Source organism: Eleutherodactylus coqui, chromosome 2 (assembly GCF_035609145.1).
Source record: "Eleutherodactylus coqui strain aEleCoq1 chromosome 2, aEleCoq1.hap1, whole genome shotgun sequence".
NCBI classification, from domain to species: Eukaryota; Metazoa; Chordata; class Amphibia; order Anura; family Eleutherodactylidae; genus Eleutherodactylus; species Eleutherodactylus coqui.
Window position 1 is genome coordinate 605,624 of NC_089838.1, and position 16,124 is coordinate 621,747.

The 16,124-nt window shown below is 47.4% G+C and overlaps 1 protein-coding gene across 2 annotated transcripts; it reads left to right on the forward strand.

Annotated features, from left to right (window-relative positions):
• The first annotated feature begins 4,984 nt into the window (after nucleotides 1-4,984).
• Nucleotides 4,985-7,023, forward strand: LOC136610937 (E3 ubiquitin/ISG15 ligase TRIM25-like). 2 transcript variants are annotated; one of them, XM_066590132.1, is made up of 2 exons: nucleotides 4,985-6,066; nucleotides 6,097-7,023. In XM_066590132.1, the coding sequence occupies exons 1-2, from the start codon at nucleotides 4,992-4,994 to the stop codon at nucleotides 6,912-6,914; spliced, it is 1,893 nt and encodes a 630-aa protein (XP_066446229.1). In that variant the 5' UTR covers nucleotides 4,985-4,991; the 3' UTR covers nucleotides 6,915-7,023. The 2 variants fall into 2 exon arrangements, with proteins under 2 accessions (XP_066446229.1, XP_066446228.1); XM_066590131.1 differs by having other exon boundaries at nucleotides 4,985-7,023.
• Nucleotides 7,024-16,124: the final 9,101 nt, after the last annotated feature.

Consider the following 16,124-nt stretch of genomic DNA (forward strand, 5'->3'; position numbering starts at 1 on the left):
TCCTGAATTCCTTCACTGTAGAGCATGCTGGTATAACCTGGGGATCTCCTGTATATGATTGCACACTTTACACACAATTAAAAAATGCAGTTTTTAGAAGAACACACGGCTGCTGCTTCAGTCCACATGCAGCTTCTGTGGTCTTTGAATTCTGCATGCAGTTCTTTAATGTGGTTTTTTAAATTTTTAAAATGAAACAAAAAACATGAAGACCACCTAAGGCCGGGCTCACCGCCCGTAAGCATACACTGCTGAGCGGAGCCGCTGGTGGCCTGCCCGAGCGCTGCGTATCACAGCAAAGTTGTACGGCACGTCAGTGTATCTCACGCTCACTTCCATGTGCCGTCTGCAGTGAGCAGTGGTCGGCGGGAGTCGCTTCAGTTGGTGTGCCAACTCTAGACTGGTCACGGTGGTGGCTACTCTGCCTCTAATGGTAGCTTGTGCGGCAGGCGGGATTATAAAGGGGGTCTTGGCAGAAGCAATTAGTAGATAATGTAAATTCTTTGTGACGCCAGTGCCTTAGGATGAATTGGTTGTTGTGTTGAAATGAAGAGACCGGTCCGTAGATGTAACAGTAAACTGAAGGCACACAGTTTACTTACACTTGAGGACTGCGTGCAAGGCTGACACTTTTCTTATAGCAAACAGTAAAGTCTTCAGCAATTTCTTGAACACATGAAATAACATATAGTAATTCCTTGACCCGTTCCTTAAGAATGGGATGAGGCTGCCAGGTAAGTAAAGTGGTCCTGAACTCCTGGCAGGGTTGAAAGAGACCCCTCTCCTGCTCTGTGCTCTGTCCCATCAAGTCTCCCGCCTCCTGTACTCCTCCAGCACTTGCTTGCTCCTCTCCTTACATCTCAGCTTCTTTCTGCCTTCCGGGGCTCTCCGTCTGCTGACTCATTAACCCCTCCCCCCACTAGCTCACTTTCCCAGGTGCACTTGACTCCTCCCACTCCACCAATCCCCGGGGTTCACATAGTCTCTGCATTCGCAGATCACATGGCCAATTTCCTCACTAAGATAAATCCTATCATGAGGAGGAACTGACCAACCAAGAAATTAGCTGCAGGTGGCCAATCAGAAGGGGCACTGTTGCTAAGCAGATCACATTTAATCCATTATGCAGGGGAAAAAAAAAACTGTGTTTTTCTCCTGAAGGGTGCCACCTATGTCCCCCTAAAGGCTCATAGCGAGGTCCTTGGGACCTATTATGCTGATGCCTGCCCTGTATGACCCTCCAGGTCACTACAGTTGACCTATTTGTTTTTTCTTTTGTTTATATTTCCTGCGCCGTCGCTATGCAAAGCATGTATATACTGCCCATATGCAAGGTAATTACATATGAGCGGCGTTCATCATGCGTCAGTAGAGAACAATAGGCTCTCTCGCGCGTAATATTCCACAAGATAGTACATGCGTTCTTTTTTGCGCTTGCATATTACGCAATTCCTACTCACAAATGGGAGAGGAACTGCTTACGGCAATGTACTTGATTGTCATCAAATTATCGCGAATGAAATGCACATACAACGCACGCATAATACGCGGTAATCATACGCCTGTGTGATGCCGGCCTAATGGGCTACTGTGAGGTATGGCACGGCTACCATAATCATGTGGTTTTGCAACACTGCTGTGTAGTTTGTAAGTGGAAGGGTTAAATTCTGTCAGCATATAGGAAGCTGAGTGCGGAAGGGGGCTATGAAGCGGGCTTTAAAGAGACTATCACAACCCCACAGGGGCCTGTAATGCACAACAGCCTGGCTAAACCAGAGCAGGAAATATTTACAATAGGAGATAAGGACAGGAACAGCCTTCACACCCAGTGACTTCTCCTCCCCCCGATGGAACGGGCTACCACCAGACCTATCTTTTGGAGCCAAATTTAAAAAAGGAACTTCTCTCAAACAAAGGGGAAAATGCAATTTGGAAATTATGACTTGACTAATCTGTACATCGCAGCCCGTCAACAAGGAAATTTTGTGAGACACTCAGAGACCCCGGGAATTGCATTTCTATGAACATGTGTATCCGAACACATTCGTGTGTGGTTACAAACTGCATGTAAAATCATGAGGAAACTTAGCCGGCATGTTTTCATTGTGAGTCCCACACTAAGTTATGAAGGAAATATCGATTTCAGTGCCCATGCTCTCCCGTGTAAGCCAGACCCTCAAGGGGGCTGGAAGGAGCTGAATGGGAGTTACTTTGCCGAGGGTTTAAAATTCACAGATGGACTGCTATTCAGGGTCAGCCCCTTGGAGTGCACCCTGCGTGCGGACTGCCCTATAATCCTGTGTAACTCCACACAAAGAATGGTAACTCTATATTAATCCTTTTACTTTAATACTCTCTGCGAATGTCTTATGTAAGCATCTTGCCTCTAACCTTGTAATATCATTTTGTGTATTTTTCTGTAAATAAGCACTGCTACTTTTTATAATTAAACTTTCAATTAATTAGTGAACCTCGTCCATATTAACATGAAACCATATCTCTAAAGACATAATTGTAGGTCATTAGCATTCGGGTCCAATGCCCGTGAATGCTGGTGGTGGCAGTGATATTGGGCACAGGGCTAGGCAGATTGCTGTAGAATTGTAGCTGAAGGTGATGGTTGCATGGCGGTTAACGTGCAGAGTCCCGGAAAGTTGGGTACCAATCACTCCACATTCTAAGCCTCGCCTACGTGAGAAACACCACACTGTGCCATTGACTATGCCTAGGGTGACACTAATGCAAGCTTTCACGACAATGGTGCAATGTGAGCGGCAGTCTTTGCAACAGACGGCTATACCACAAATCTGCCTCAGTGAGAAACTGTCATTGTCGACATCGGAGTATCCAAATCTCTCCGTACACTTCACTAAGGCTGACAGAAGGAGAATCATTGCATTCAAAATGTGGCGCTTGTCATATAAAGAGATTGAGGAAGTGTCCTCTAGCTGTACAGTATCAATCATCTGCCGTTCAGGACCCTAGGAAAGCTGACATCCTTCCCCCTTGAATCTACAGTGATGATAGATATTAGATATATATGGGATAGATAGGTATATATTGTGATTCAGAGACCTCAGGCTGTCAGACATTTTGTGTGTCAGCCTTGGGCCTATGTCAGCTTCCATGGTATGTAGTAGCTAGCACTGGTGATTTGTCTGGGCCCTGGAAAAGCTGGATAAATTACAATGTTCTCATCCCCCCTTCCTCTCTTGTATTTGGCAAGCCTTTGATATACAAGAGGACAGAAAACCCCTTGTCATACTGCCCATAAACTAGCTAATGACAGAGATACTAAATTGACCCCATGCTGGTGTAGAGTGACGTCTTGGATGGTTCACGCAGACATCCTGGTGCCAAAATCACATCTGAAGGGAATCTTTTAATAAAGGATATTTGCATACGAAGGTCCTAGCCAGATATGAAACATACTTTCAGAATCGGGCTGAAAGCAAAACACATCTACATACATTGAGGTCTGAGTAGGAATCATGAGTAGGAATATGCCCGATCAGATAACCTCGTGCGGAGATATGACCGAAAGTAACCAATCCAAGCCTCCCTTCTCTGTATGACTTCAGAGGGGCGGGGAGAAGGTGTGTACTGAAGGACCCTTTATAATGTGGGTCCGCACAGGCCCAAATTGTCAATCCACTGGGCTATTCTACGGTATATTGGCTGTCCCTCTGTTTCTGGGTCCCTGCCTATCAGAACATTGGACCGATATCCAAGTCTGGTAACTTTCTGTTATTTTATTCCTGTTTATTATTCATACTGTAATCCTGGACTTCCTTGGAACGACCTTTTTTGGATATCTTTTGTACATACTATATTATTACACTGCTAGACCTTTTCTAGATAAATCTACACTTTATCAGTTCAGCCTTGTCTGTTTTAAAAAACGAACTGTAAACTCTGAAGATTGTGTTCCTAATTCATAAATCGGGTTCCAGTTTACTGATAAGAAAGTGGTGGTGACAGCGTTTACCTGCATGAGCATTGTAGAGCTCGGGAGTGCGTTAGAACGGATCAGGTGGATGATTCAAGCTTTCAATTCGCATGCGTGCAGGATCATAGGAAAGCTGGGTACAAATCAGCCTGTATTCTAATGACCTCAAGCTCCCTAGAGTGATCGATCGCGGCTCTGCCATGATGGTTGGTAGCGATCAGTGAGTTAGGGGACAGAGGCGGGATTGATAGGTATCATCACCTCTCTCTCTCCTGTCCAGTATGTGACAGTGCAGGGGGAAATTATTAAGAATACCATGGACAGCTAGGGTAACATACAGAGAGGTGTTGGCTGGCATAAACCAGGGACACGCTAGAAGCTAAAGTCACTAGACTGCGACTCACTTACGTACAACGCATTCATGCGCACAGACTTGCTAGAGAAGTCAATAATGTTTGGAATGACCATTGGAACCAGAAGAAAGGGCCGACAAAGAACACGTTGGCTCAACACCATCAACATGGATTGGATTACCAATATGTGCATCAAGCAGTTCAAAACAGCAGTACTTGACAGGGAAGCATGGAGAATGTTCACCTGTAAAGTCATCGAGAGTCGGACGCGACTAAAAGGATAGATTGATTGAAGAACTTATGGCAAAAAAAGTATCCACCAAAATATCCAAAAGACATCTGACTCACGAAAGGTAACTGAAAGCGCCATCAATGCCTGTCATAAATTATTAATGACAGCACCCATATAGTATACATTACTACATGAGGAAAGCGGGTAATAATGCAATACAGACAACCGGAGGCAGAACATGTGATGGCTTGTCAGGAGCCGTTACTCTAGAATAGGGGCTGAGTATACACATAGAGTATGCACTATAACTGAAGACCAAAGACAAGACATCTGTTCCCATCTAGGAGATTATAGAGTTAGCAGATGGCTTTCAGCTGTGGGCTGTACAATGTCACATGTGCTGGAACACGCCCTATAAGATACACTTTCAGTTTTGTTTCTTGTAAATACTGAAGTCATGGCGTCTGCCGATCTGAGAGACGAGCTGCTCTGCTCCATCTGCCTGAGCATTTTTACAGACCCTGTAACCCTGAGATGTGGACACAACTTCTGCCGGGTCTGTATGGATGAGTTCCTGAAGACACAAGATAGGGCTGGAGTTTATTCCTGTCCCGAATGTAGAGCAGTGTTCCAGGAGCGGCCGGCGCTGCAGAGGAACGTAACTCTACACAATGTAGCAGAACGTATCCAGTCTACTCAGCCGAATCAGGAGGAGATCACTGGGATCCGCTGCACTTACTGCATTCACTCTCCTGTACCGGCTGTTAAATCCTGTCTGCTGTGTGAGGCTTCGCTGTGTGATAACCACCTGAGAGTTCACAGCAAGGCAGCAGAACACGTCCTCACTGAGCCCAGCGCCAACCTGGAGGACAGGAAATGTTCTGTCCACAAGAAGATCCTGGAATATTACTGCACCGAGGACGCCGCTTGTATCTGTGTTTATTGCTCAGCAGGACACCATCGGGGCCATCAGGTGGAGATGCTGGATGAGGCCTCTGAGAGGAAGAAGGAGAAACTGAGGAATGTTCTCCAGAAACTGACCACAAAGAGAGAGAAAACTGAGGAAAGAGTCCGGAGTCTGGAGGAGCGATGGAGAAAAGATCAAGAAAAGGCATCTGGGGAAGTAGAGAGAGTCACTGCCCTGTTTATAGACATCAGGAGACATCTGGACCACCTGGAGAAGAGGGTCCTGAGGGAGATCTCCAGGCAGGAAGAGCTGATGTCACTGTCACTGTCTGATGTCATCCAGAAGCTGGAAGTAAAGAAGGACGAGCTGTCCAGGAAGATGAGACACATGGAGGAGCTGTGTAACATGACTGATCCATGGACTGTCTTACAGGAGCCAGACACCGGGGACTTGTGTGATCCTGAGGAGGAGGGAGGTGAGGAGGCCGTAGGGGGACATGATGGAGGTGATGGGGACACAAGGGGTCCTGATGGAGGTGAGGAGGCCATAAGTGGACCTGATAGAGGTGATGGGGACACAAGGGGTCCTGATGGAAGTGAGGAGGACACAGGGGGACCTGATGGAGGTGATGGGGACACAAGGGGTCCTGATGGAGGTGATGGAGACACAAGGGGACATGATAAGACATATGATGTAGATGTGGATGGAATTACACGGATGCTACATGCAGGTATCGCTGATCTAACAAAATATCTACAGACCATCTCACACACAAAACCAAAAATGCTGAGGACACAACCCCACAGCATCCGATCTCCACCCCGTCGCACACAAGGTTTACCTTCCTCAGGTACAGAATATGGGGGTGATGGTGTAACTGTCAGGACTGGGGGTGTTGGGGGGAAGGTAATGGCTACAGGAGGTGCAGGGATCTATGGGCAGGGTCCTGCAGACATATTACTGGATGTAAACACAGCTGGTTATAATCTCCGTATATCAGACGACCTGAAAACCGCAACCTGGACAAAAATATCACAGAATCGTCCAGAAACATCCGAGAGATTCCAGGAATATCCTCAGGTCATGAGCAGGAGGGGATTTTCCTCCGGACGGCATTACTGGGATGTGGAGATCAGGAGATCACGGAGGTGGGCGGTGGGGATGTGTTACTCCAGTATAGACAGGAGGGGGGATCAGTCAGACATTGGATGTAATAACAAGTCCTGGTGTTTATATGGAGAGTGGGGTCATAATAATCAGTATTCAGTGATACATGACAGTAAAAATATCCAGTTACGTCACCAGATCTCCAGTGATAGAGTCAGGATCTGTCTGGATTATGAGGCCGGGCAGTTGTCCTTTTATGAGCTGTGTGACCCCATCAGACACTTACACACCTTCACAGCCACCTTCACCGAACCGCTTCATGCTGTGTTATGGGTATATAGAGGTTATATAAAGGTATCGGGGTAGCAGCACCTGTGAGGCGCTGACATCATAGAAGAAATCTGCTCGGAGACTGGTGACATCACAGGGAGCAGAGAAGATGAAGAACAGTGGCCGCATACAAGAGGTCTCATAAAACAACAATAATCTTTATTCCTCCATGATCAATCCACTAAAAAAGTGGGGAAGCTAAATTTCAAGCTTAAAAAAGACCTCATGTGGGCCGAAATGTAGCCTCCCCACTTTTAATGGATTGATCATGGAGGAATAAAGATTATTGTTGTTTTATGAGACCTCTTGTATGCGGCCACTGTTCATCTTCTCCTGGATTGCTTGTAGAGTCTGGAGGCTCAGGCTCTTATTTTTGTGGCTTGCTCTCTTTTCTGGAATCACAGAGAGCCGAATCTGATTGGTGGAGCATTTAGCTTATAGGGTGGAGCAGTGGGCGGAGGCTCGTGAAGGATCTGGTTACCTCTCTTTCCGAGTGTGTCTAGATGAGCACTTTTTGTCTTTTGCCACAATTTTCGTAACTGTAGCAAAACCACAACATTTTTAATAAAACCACTACAAAGCTCCTCATTCTTTCATTATTATTTGGCTCCCCAGAAACTTTAGGCCATACAGTTGTCCCTGTAAGATCATGGGTGACCATATCTATCCTAAAACCTTAGGGCGATTTCACACGGGCGATAAAATTGCGCGATTTTCATGCAATGCGAGAGTGCATGAAAACACAGATTTATAAAACCCATGCTTTTCAATGGTTTCCTTCACATTTGCAATGTTTTCACTCATGTGATGCCGCATGTCCTATTGTAGCGGCCCGAAGTCTATATTTCTGGCCCCTCCATAATTGTCATACATGTCATGTCTTTCATGTGGATGCACTGTGGAAAGGGTCTAGTCCTTCTGTTATGTGTATTGCACAGCTGCAGCATGTAAGAGGTTAATGTCTGAAAGCGGCTGTGATATGTCTGGAAATGTATCAATATCTGTCTCCTCGCGTGATGTCTGTACCCTATAAAAGTGAGTGATTGGGGTGTGGTAGGGGGGTTCCTGATCTTCAACGGTTGAGAGTGGAGTGGAGTGCCAGCCACATGGGGGTACTTTCAACCTTCATGTGGTGAAGAGCTAAAAGAAGAGGAGAGGTATCCTGAAGTCCTCTATCCCAGGAACCACCTCTAAGGTATGTGTGAAGTGAGGAGTCCTCTGTGCAGACTTGTCTACAAATACTGAGTGAGTGTTCCTACCCCCATCCTCCTCCGGAGTGTTCCCCTTCCAGGAGCGGTACCTTACAGATAACATGGACTGCAGGCCCGGTGTCATCCTGGGTCTCCTCCCTGACCTCACAGTTTCTGTCTTTACTGCACTGGTGTGTCAAGCTGTAATCTGAAAAGCTTCAAGTAAAGTTCACCGGTCATTGCCTGTTCCCAGTGACTGAGTTATCAAGTCTCAACTGTGTGTTTGGACTCTCTTCATTTAACTGTCGGGTACAAGCTACGGTGAGAAGGAACGGTGGCGTCACACGTGACAAATCTACAGTCTACCACACGTATACAGGTAACCGCTGTCCCAGCATTGCCTGGAAGAGGCCTAGCAATACTTGGAGTGAGGTTACGTAGGTTCCTCCAGGGAGGAGTCTGGTAGAGCCACCGTGACAAGTGCCAACTCTACCCCAGCAGCTCCTCAGTGTGGGCCTCGTGTCTGGGTGGCTGCTGGGACGCTGCACTATCTTTCTGCCTTTCGCAATTTTTTACAACACGTCTCCCTGTGGAGCCTTTGTTTTATCACTTTGCATCACACGAACTTGCGATTTTCATGCGATGCAATGAGTTTTTAACATTAGAAAGTCCTAATGTGTTTCTCGCGAGAAAATCGCAAGCTGCAGCAATGTTATTTTTAGTTTCAATAATGTTTTTATTAATTGCGAAGTCAGGTAAGTTACATTTTAACAAACTTTCAACATGCATGTTATTCATACAGAGTACATTTCAATACAACATAATCTTTGGTGCCAGACTAGTCGCAATCGTTTTAATATAACCTGGAGGAGGGGGGGGGGGGGGGGGGCAGGGAAAGAAAGGTGGGGGTGGGGGGGGGGGAGAACTTGGAGGGCTGCAATGTTATTTTTGAGAAAGCATCGAAGCAAGGGAGACCACACGATCTCAAGATGGTAGTCACAGGTGGCTCTACAAACTCTCCCGACTATGGCGGCAAAGGTATTCCACTCAGAAGTAGCACCCTCACACAAAATTCCCAGCAATGTAACGTTGTACAATAAACAGGGTTTGTCACTGTGATGCCAACACTCCAATCCAAGACTAAGGTAATCAATGGTGGTAAATAATTTTAAACAAGTCCTGGATGAGATTTTGGAAATAAACTGGGAGTGTGTAGTTCACTTTCAGTAACTTGATTTACACAGCATTGTAAACAGCAGAACAATTCTTTGTACAATGGAACTGAAGCAGATGAATAGCACAGACAGAGATATATACTTTTTCTGAGTAACTACAAATTTTCCTCCTCTCACTGTCAGGGAGCAGGGGTCTGGGTAACTGGAAGTCCCTGAAACTACCCACAACCCCTGTCCCTACCTACTGGCCCCTCTAGGCTAGGCCCTAGGGCAGTGGTGGCGAACCTATGGCACGCGTGCCAGAGGCGGCACTCAGAGCCTTCCCAGTTGGCACTCGCAGCCGTCGGCCGCTCACCACATTAGTAAATACCGGCAGGGGTGCCGCAGCTGTGAGGTCAGTGTGCAGCCGGGATCCTCCTTCCCCCTCCTCTGACGTCTCCTACTTGGTTCCGCGAGAGCAGGGGAGGGGAGAAGGTGTCCGGCAGCACGTCACATTGTGCTCCTGGGATCAGTGGCAACAACAGCACCAAGCAGAGGGGGGGGGGGGGATTTGGGTCTCAGAGGCAGGCGCTATTACTACAGGGACAACTATGGGATGTCACTATTACTACTGGGGCCACTGTGGGATGTCACTATTACGACTGGGGCCATGGTGCGGTGTCACTATTACTGCTGGGGCTGCTCTCGTGAGTAACCCTTACTGCTGGGGCCGCTCTGGGGGGGGTCAATATCACTGCTGGGATATGTTTACACGAGGTGGAAAAGCTGCAGAATGTCCTCAGCAGGAAATTTCCGTGACAAATTTTACAGCATTTCCGCATCCAAAAGAAGTCAAAATCTGCACGCTGCCTATTTTGAAACAGCCTTGTCCTTTTAAGAATGGCGGGGGTAAAAATAAGCCTCGGCCCCTGACATGTTGGCGCCTTACAATAAATAAGTGGGTTTTGGGTTGCAGTTTGGGCACTCGGTCTCTAAAAGGTTCGCCATCACTGCCCTAGGGCGACAACTGGGTGACAGTCCCTAGGCTCACTAGGGATGCGGGGCAGGAGAAGACTCACAGACAAATACAGGTAAACACAAAGGCAGGTCAGGCGATCTGGGCTGGCAACAGGAGAAGGCGAGGTACAAGGGGTCAGCTGAAGGCAAGTAGGTCAAAACAGGGCATCAATCCAAGGGTGCGCAGGTGTAGCTGGAGACCAAACATACACTAGCAAAGATCTGAAGGAAACTAGCAGTTAAATGCTGCCAGAACTCCCGCCCCAGCAGCTGATTGGGGAGGGGAGTCTGGCAGCAGCAAGACCCAGACATCACACAGCGAGTGCAGAGCGGAGACCCAGACCTCAAGCAGCGAGTGCAGAGCAAGCACGCCCTGGTGTCATGGCAACGTGAATGCAGGGTGGGACAGCACCCGCCGCGTCTCTGAGCACAGGATCACGTGCCCAGAGCCGGCGTTGAAGATTACTGCGGCCAGGGGAGGTCACAAAAACCGGGGCTCCCCTGCGCCACAGCCCGGGTGATAGGACCAGCTGTGCGGGCACAGAGACCCCGCTGGTCCTGACAGTACCCCCCCTTCTACGGGCGGACACCGAACCCCCACGACCAGGAGCAGGCTTCAGAAGAAAGGCCCTGTGAAAGAGTCGGACCAGTAGTGGTGCATGAACATCCTTAGCCGGGACCCATATCCTATCCTCAGGGCCGAACCCTCTCCAGTGGACCAGATACTGAATCGAGCCCTAAACCCATCTGGTATCAACGATTTTCTCCACCTCATATTCTAATTCTCCTTGCACTAGTGTAGGAGAGGGCGGTCACGGGTGGGCAAAACCCGAGTCACAAAAATTTTGTTAACAAACCTTTGTGGAAGACGTTGTGAACCTTCCAAGACCCAGGAAGGGATAATTTATATGCAACAGGGTTAACAACCTGAGACCATTGAAAATGGACCAATAAATCGAGGAGTCAGTTTTAAGGACGGAACCTTAAGTCTCAAAGTCTTAGAAGACAGTAAAACCTGCTCCCCAACCACAAAAGGTGCAGAGATAGTGCGTCTTTTCTTAGAATCCTGAAGCAGTGTCTCCTGGGAACCCTGAAGGTTCTCATGAACCTGGGTCCAAGCTGTGCCCAGCTCATCAGTAGATGTATCAGCAGACGGAGTGTCAGAAGCAGAAGGTGTAGAGAATGTAAACCGGGGATGGAAACCATAATTACAGAAAAACAGTGAGAAAGATGAATGAACATGGTTATTGATGGCAAATTCGGTGAGAGGTAAGTAGTTGGCCCACTGATACTGATTATCAGAAACAAAAAGTCGCAGGTGCTGGATCAATTCCTGATTCATGCGTTCAGTTTGTCCGTTAGACTCAGGATGAAAGGCAGAAGAAAAAGACAAGTTAATATTTAGGTTACTGCAGAAAACTTGCCAGAAGCGGACGAACTGCACCCCTCTAACCGAGACTATATCCTCCGGAATCCCATGTAGCCGAACAACCTCCCTGATAAACGGTTCAGATAGTTGCTTGGCGTCAGGTAATTTGCATAGAGGAACGAAATGTGACATTTTGGAAAAACGATCCACTATGACTCAAATGACCGTGTTCCCCTGCGAGAGGCAGATCAGTTATAAAGTCCATGGGGGCTCATTAGACATCAAGAAGAACTGGAGAATGTTCAGAAAACCAAATGGTTCTGTGATATCGATGACCACAGTCACGGCCGGGTTTTCAATTGGCAGTTTTCCAAGAATAAAACTTCTGAACCGTTTGGAGTATTGTGAGGACAACGACGGCAAAGATGACGTGACCTAGGAATAGAGCGCGGTTTGGATTCCGCTCAAGAGGCCCTATCTCGACGGAGGAATCCACTATAACAGAAAGTGGTACCGTTCCATCATCTTCATCTTTTTTAGGTTGGACTGGAGCTGTGAGGATGAAAAGGAAAGATGGCCTGTCCGCCGAAAATCTCGTGGAGGACGGAAACACCATAGGTCCCGCTAGAGAGGGAGACAGGATCTCGACCCGATCAACGAAGAGACTACCACCGATAGACCAGCGGAGGTATCACACAAGGACATAGTGGTAAATAACTCCTCTAGGACATTGACTTCTACGGAAATATCTGTCCTATCTTAAGGTCTTTCTTTCTGCCCTAGATCTAGGACTGATTGGTTCTCCCTTAATTTGGATCTGCATCGGCTTTATAGGCATGTTAGACTTTTTTTTTTTTGCCACACAGGCTCCACCTGCTGCTGCGCAGACCAACCCCCGTGGGGGCTTTTCCTTGTTGGGTGTTGGTCTGCACAACAGAAGTCGGTATCAGCCTTCCACTACTAATCCTTACGTTGAAGTTTTTGGGAAAGAAGTAAATAAGGATGTTGAGAAGTTGAGAACTAAAATGTTAACTAGAAAACATAAGTCCAAGTACAACGTAACTGAAACTGAGAATGCCGCCCCTAATGCCTTGTCCGCTGACAATAGCATTGTAATCAAACCAGCGGACAAGGGAGGAGCTATAGTGGTCATGGACACAAGTATGTATGTCCAAGAGATACGGAGTCAATTGAATGAAGTAGATGTATATGAAAGGTTGGGGTTCAATCCCACCTCTAAATTTCAGACTCAATTGCGGATTATGTTTAATGAAGCTCTAATCCAAGGAATCATTGACTCTGATCTATTGAAATTTTTGGACATACAACACCCTGTAGTCCCGACCCTATACATCCTCCCGAAAATTCACAAGAACCTACAACACCCACCAGGAAGACCCATTGTATCTGGATGGGGTTCGCTCTTCTCTAATATAGCTTGGTTCCTAGATAGACTTCTACGGGGGTTTGCGGAAGATGCAACATCGTATATTTTTCGTCTGTTTTCTGTATTTTTATGTATATATGTGAATATCTTTTTCAAATGTTTTTCTATTTCTTCACAGCATCTTGTATCTGATGGCTCCGTATCCACCTGACCTCCTGCTGATGTCCATAAGATCTTATAATCTTGAATTAATTCGATCAATATGTGTAATATACATCATGGGTCAAATTATATATTACATATACCCTATTATGAATTCCAATTTGCAGATATCGTCTCTCTCTACATATGTGTATATATATATATACTGGATATGGCATGTCTATATGGCAGACGGTTGCTATGTCTTCTCATTTCTCTGGAGGACGCTCGGTATTGCTGCGATCCTCCTTTTGTCTCTAATCGCTAGATCTTTTAGATATGGACCTGCAATGGAATGGTATCCCGCTGCAATGCAGAGCTGTATCCTGACACAAGCGCAATACATTGATTGGGCCATTATACACTTAGGCTTTATTCCCAATTGATATAGCCCGTCTTTGCTCTTCAAGAAAGTGGCGCCGCACATGCGCTCTGAGGATTCTCGGGCACACACGCGGTTGATACACTTCCGTGCATGCGCGATAGCTCCATTGAGACGCAGCGGACATGCAGCCTTACAGTGCTTGGTGGATATACGGACTGCTATCAAGATACAAGTTAACCTACAGGTGGATTACTGTGACGTATGAACTACTGTGATTGGTAGATGCTAACGATAATTAGGCTATATATTACCTGGCATGTCGTATGTTTTATGACCATGAGGAAGGCTCTTCAGCCGAAACGTCGCTGTCATTGGTGATGGGTAAATAAAGACCGCTGGTTCCACTGCACCCGGATATGCTGCCGGTCCTGTTTATACAGTGGACTGTGCTTTGGTTTGAAGCCTCTCACTGGCGACTGCATGGAGGTCCGACCCTTGGAAGGGGGAGAATGTTTTTGCTTCATAGTGCTACAAATCACGTCTGTGAAGCCCATCCTTTCCTATTGGTTTTTTCGCATTAGTGATGTTTTGTAAGATGCTACATTGTGAGAATACAAAATCGTGGCGGGCTCCATACAGCCGAGATTTGCGAGGTTTTGTAGCCCATATTTCCCTATGGACTCTTCCTTTCTGTAGCATTGCACAAAAATGTGGTTTTCGTGCGGTGCGATGCAACCTTTAGAGTAGGAAGTCTTACCGTAAAAGCCCTAAAATAAAGCCTATCTGCAATAAAAAAATAATGCATCACCTAACAAGCTCTGTCCGCTCCGCCGCCGTGTCCCCTGAAGCTCCGGCAGACCTGCTTGTAGTTTTCCATCTGCGCTTCCTGGTCTGGAGGTTCAAAATCCCCCCTCCAGGAAGCGCTGGCTGTGATTGGTTCTGGAGAGCCACAGCTCAGCCAATGAGTGCCAGTGCTCGATGAACCAATCACAGCCATCACATTACATAGTATGTTAGGCTGAATGAAGACAGTGTCCATCTGGTTCAGCCTGTTTCAGCCTCCTTGTTGATCCAGAGGAAGGCAAAAAAAAACCAAGAGGCAGAAGCCAAATAGCCCTTTCGGAGGAAAAATTCCTTCCCAGCTCCATAATGGCAATCAGAATAATCCCTGGATCAACACTTGAGATCACCAACCCCGCTGGTCACCTAATGTCTATATCCTGTAATATCCTTCCGCTCTAGAAAGACATCAAGTCCCTCTTAATCTCCTCTATGGATCCTGCCATCACCATGTCCTCAGGCAGAGAGTTCCACAGTCTCACTGCTCTTACAGTAAAGAACCCCCTTCTGTGTTAGTGATGAAACCTGCTTTCTTCTAGACGTAGGGGATGCCCTCTCATTACTGTCGCAGTCCTGGGTATAAACAGATCATGGAGAGATCCTTGTATCGTCCCCTCATGGATTTATACAGAGTTATTAGGCCGGGCCTTAGCCGTCTTTTTCCTAAACTAAATAACTGCAATTTTGATGAGTCAAATGATGTCCTAAATCCCACAGCGACCCCAGCGGTAATAGTGACATCCCACAGCGGCCCCAGCAGTAATCGTGACATCCCACAGCGGCCCCAGCAGTAATCGTGACATCCCACAGCAACCCCAGCGGTAATAGTGACATCCCACACCAACCCCAGCAGTAATCGTGACATCCCACACCAGCCCCAGCAGTAATCGTGACATCCCACAGCGACCCCAGCGGTAATAATGACATCCCACAGCGGACCCAGCTGTAATCATGACATCCCACAGCGACCCCAGTGGTAATAGTGACATCCCACAGCGGCCCCAGCAGTAATTGTGACATCCCACAGCGGCCCCAGCAGTAATCGTGACATCCCACAGCGGCCCCAGCAGTAATCGTGACATCTAACAGCGGCCCCAGTAGTAATAGTGACATCCCACAGCGGCCCCAGCAGTAATCGTGACATCCCACAGCAACCCCAGTGGTAATAGTGACATCCCACACCAACCCCAGCAGTAATCGTGACATCCCACACCAACCCCAGCAGTAATCGTGACATCCCACAGCGACCCCAGTAGTAATAGTGACATCCCACAGCGGCCCCAGCAGTAATAGTGACACCCCACAGTGGCCCCAATAGTAATAGTGACACCCCCAGAGCAGCCCCCAGTATAATAGTGACATCCCACAGCGACCCCCAGTATAATAGTGACATCCCACAGCGGCCCCCAGTATAATAGTGACATCCCACAGCGGCCCCCAGTAGTAATAGTGACACCCCACAGTGGCCCCAATAGTAATAGTGACACCCCACAGTGGCCCCAATAGTAATAGTGTCCCCCACAGCTGCCCCAGTAGTAATAATGATCTCTCACAGTGGCCCCAGTGCTAATCATGACACCCCACAGTGGTCCCAGTAGTAATGCTATTACTACTAGGGCCGATATAGGGGACACTATTACTAATAGTATCCCCTATATCAGCTCCAGTAGTAATAGTGCCCCCCTGATACCCATATAGTTACTCCCTCCTCCTCATCGTAGCGCCGCTGCTCCTCTGCCTGGCGCTACTAGCAGCGCTGATCC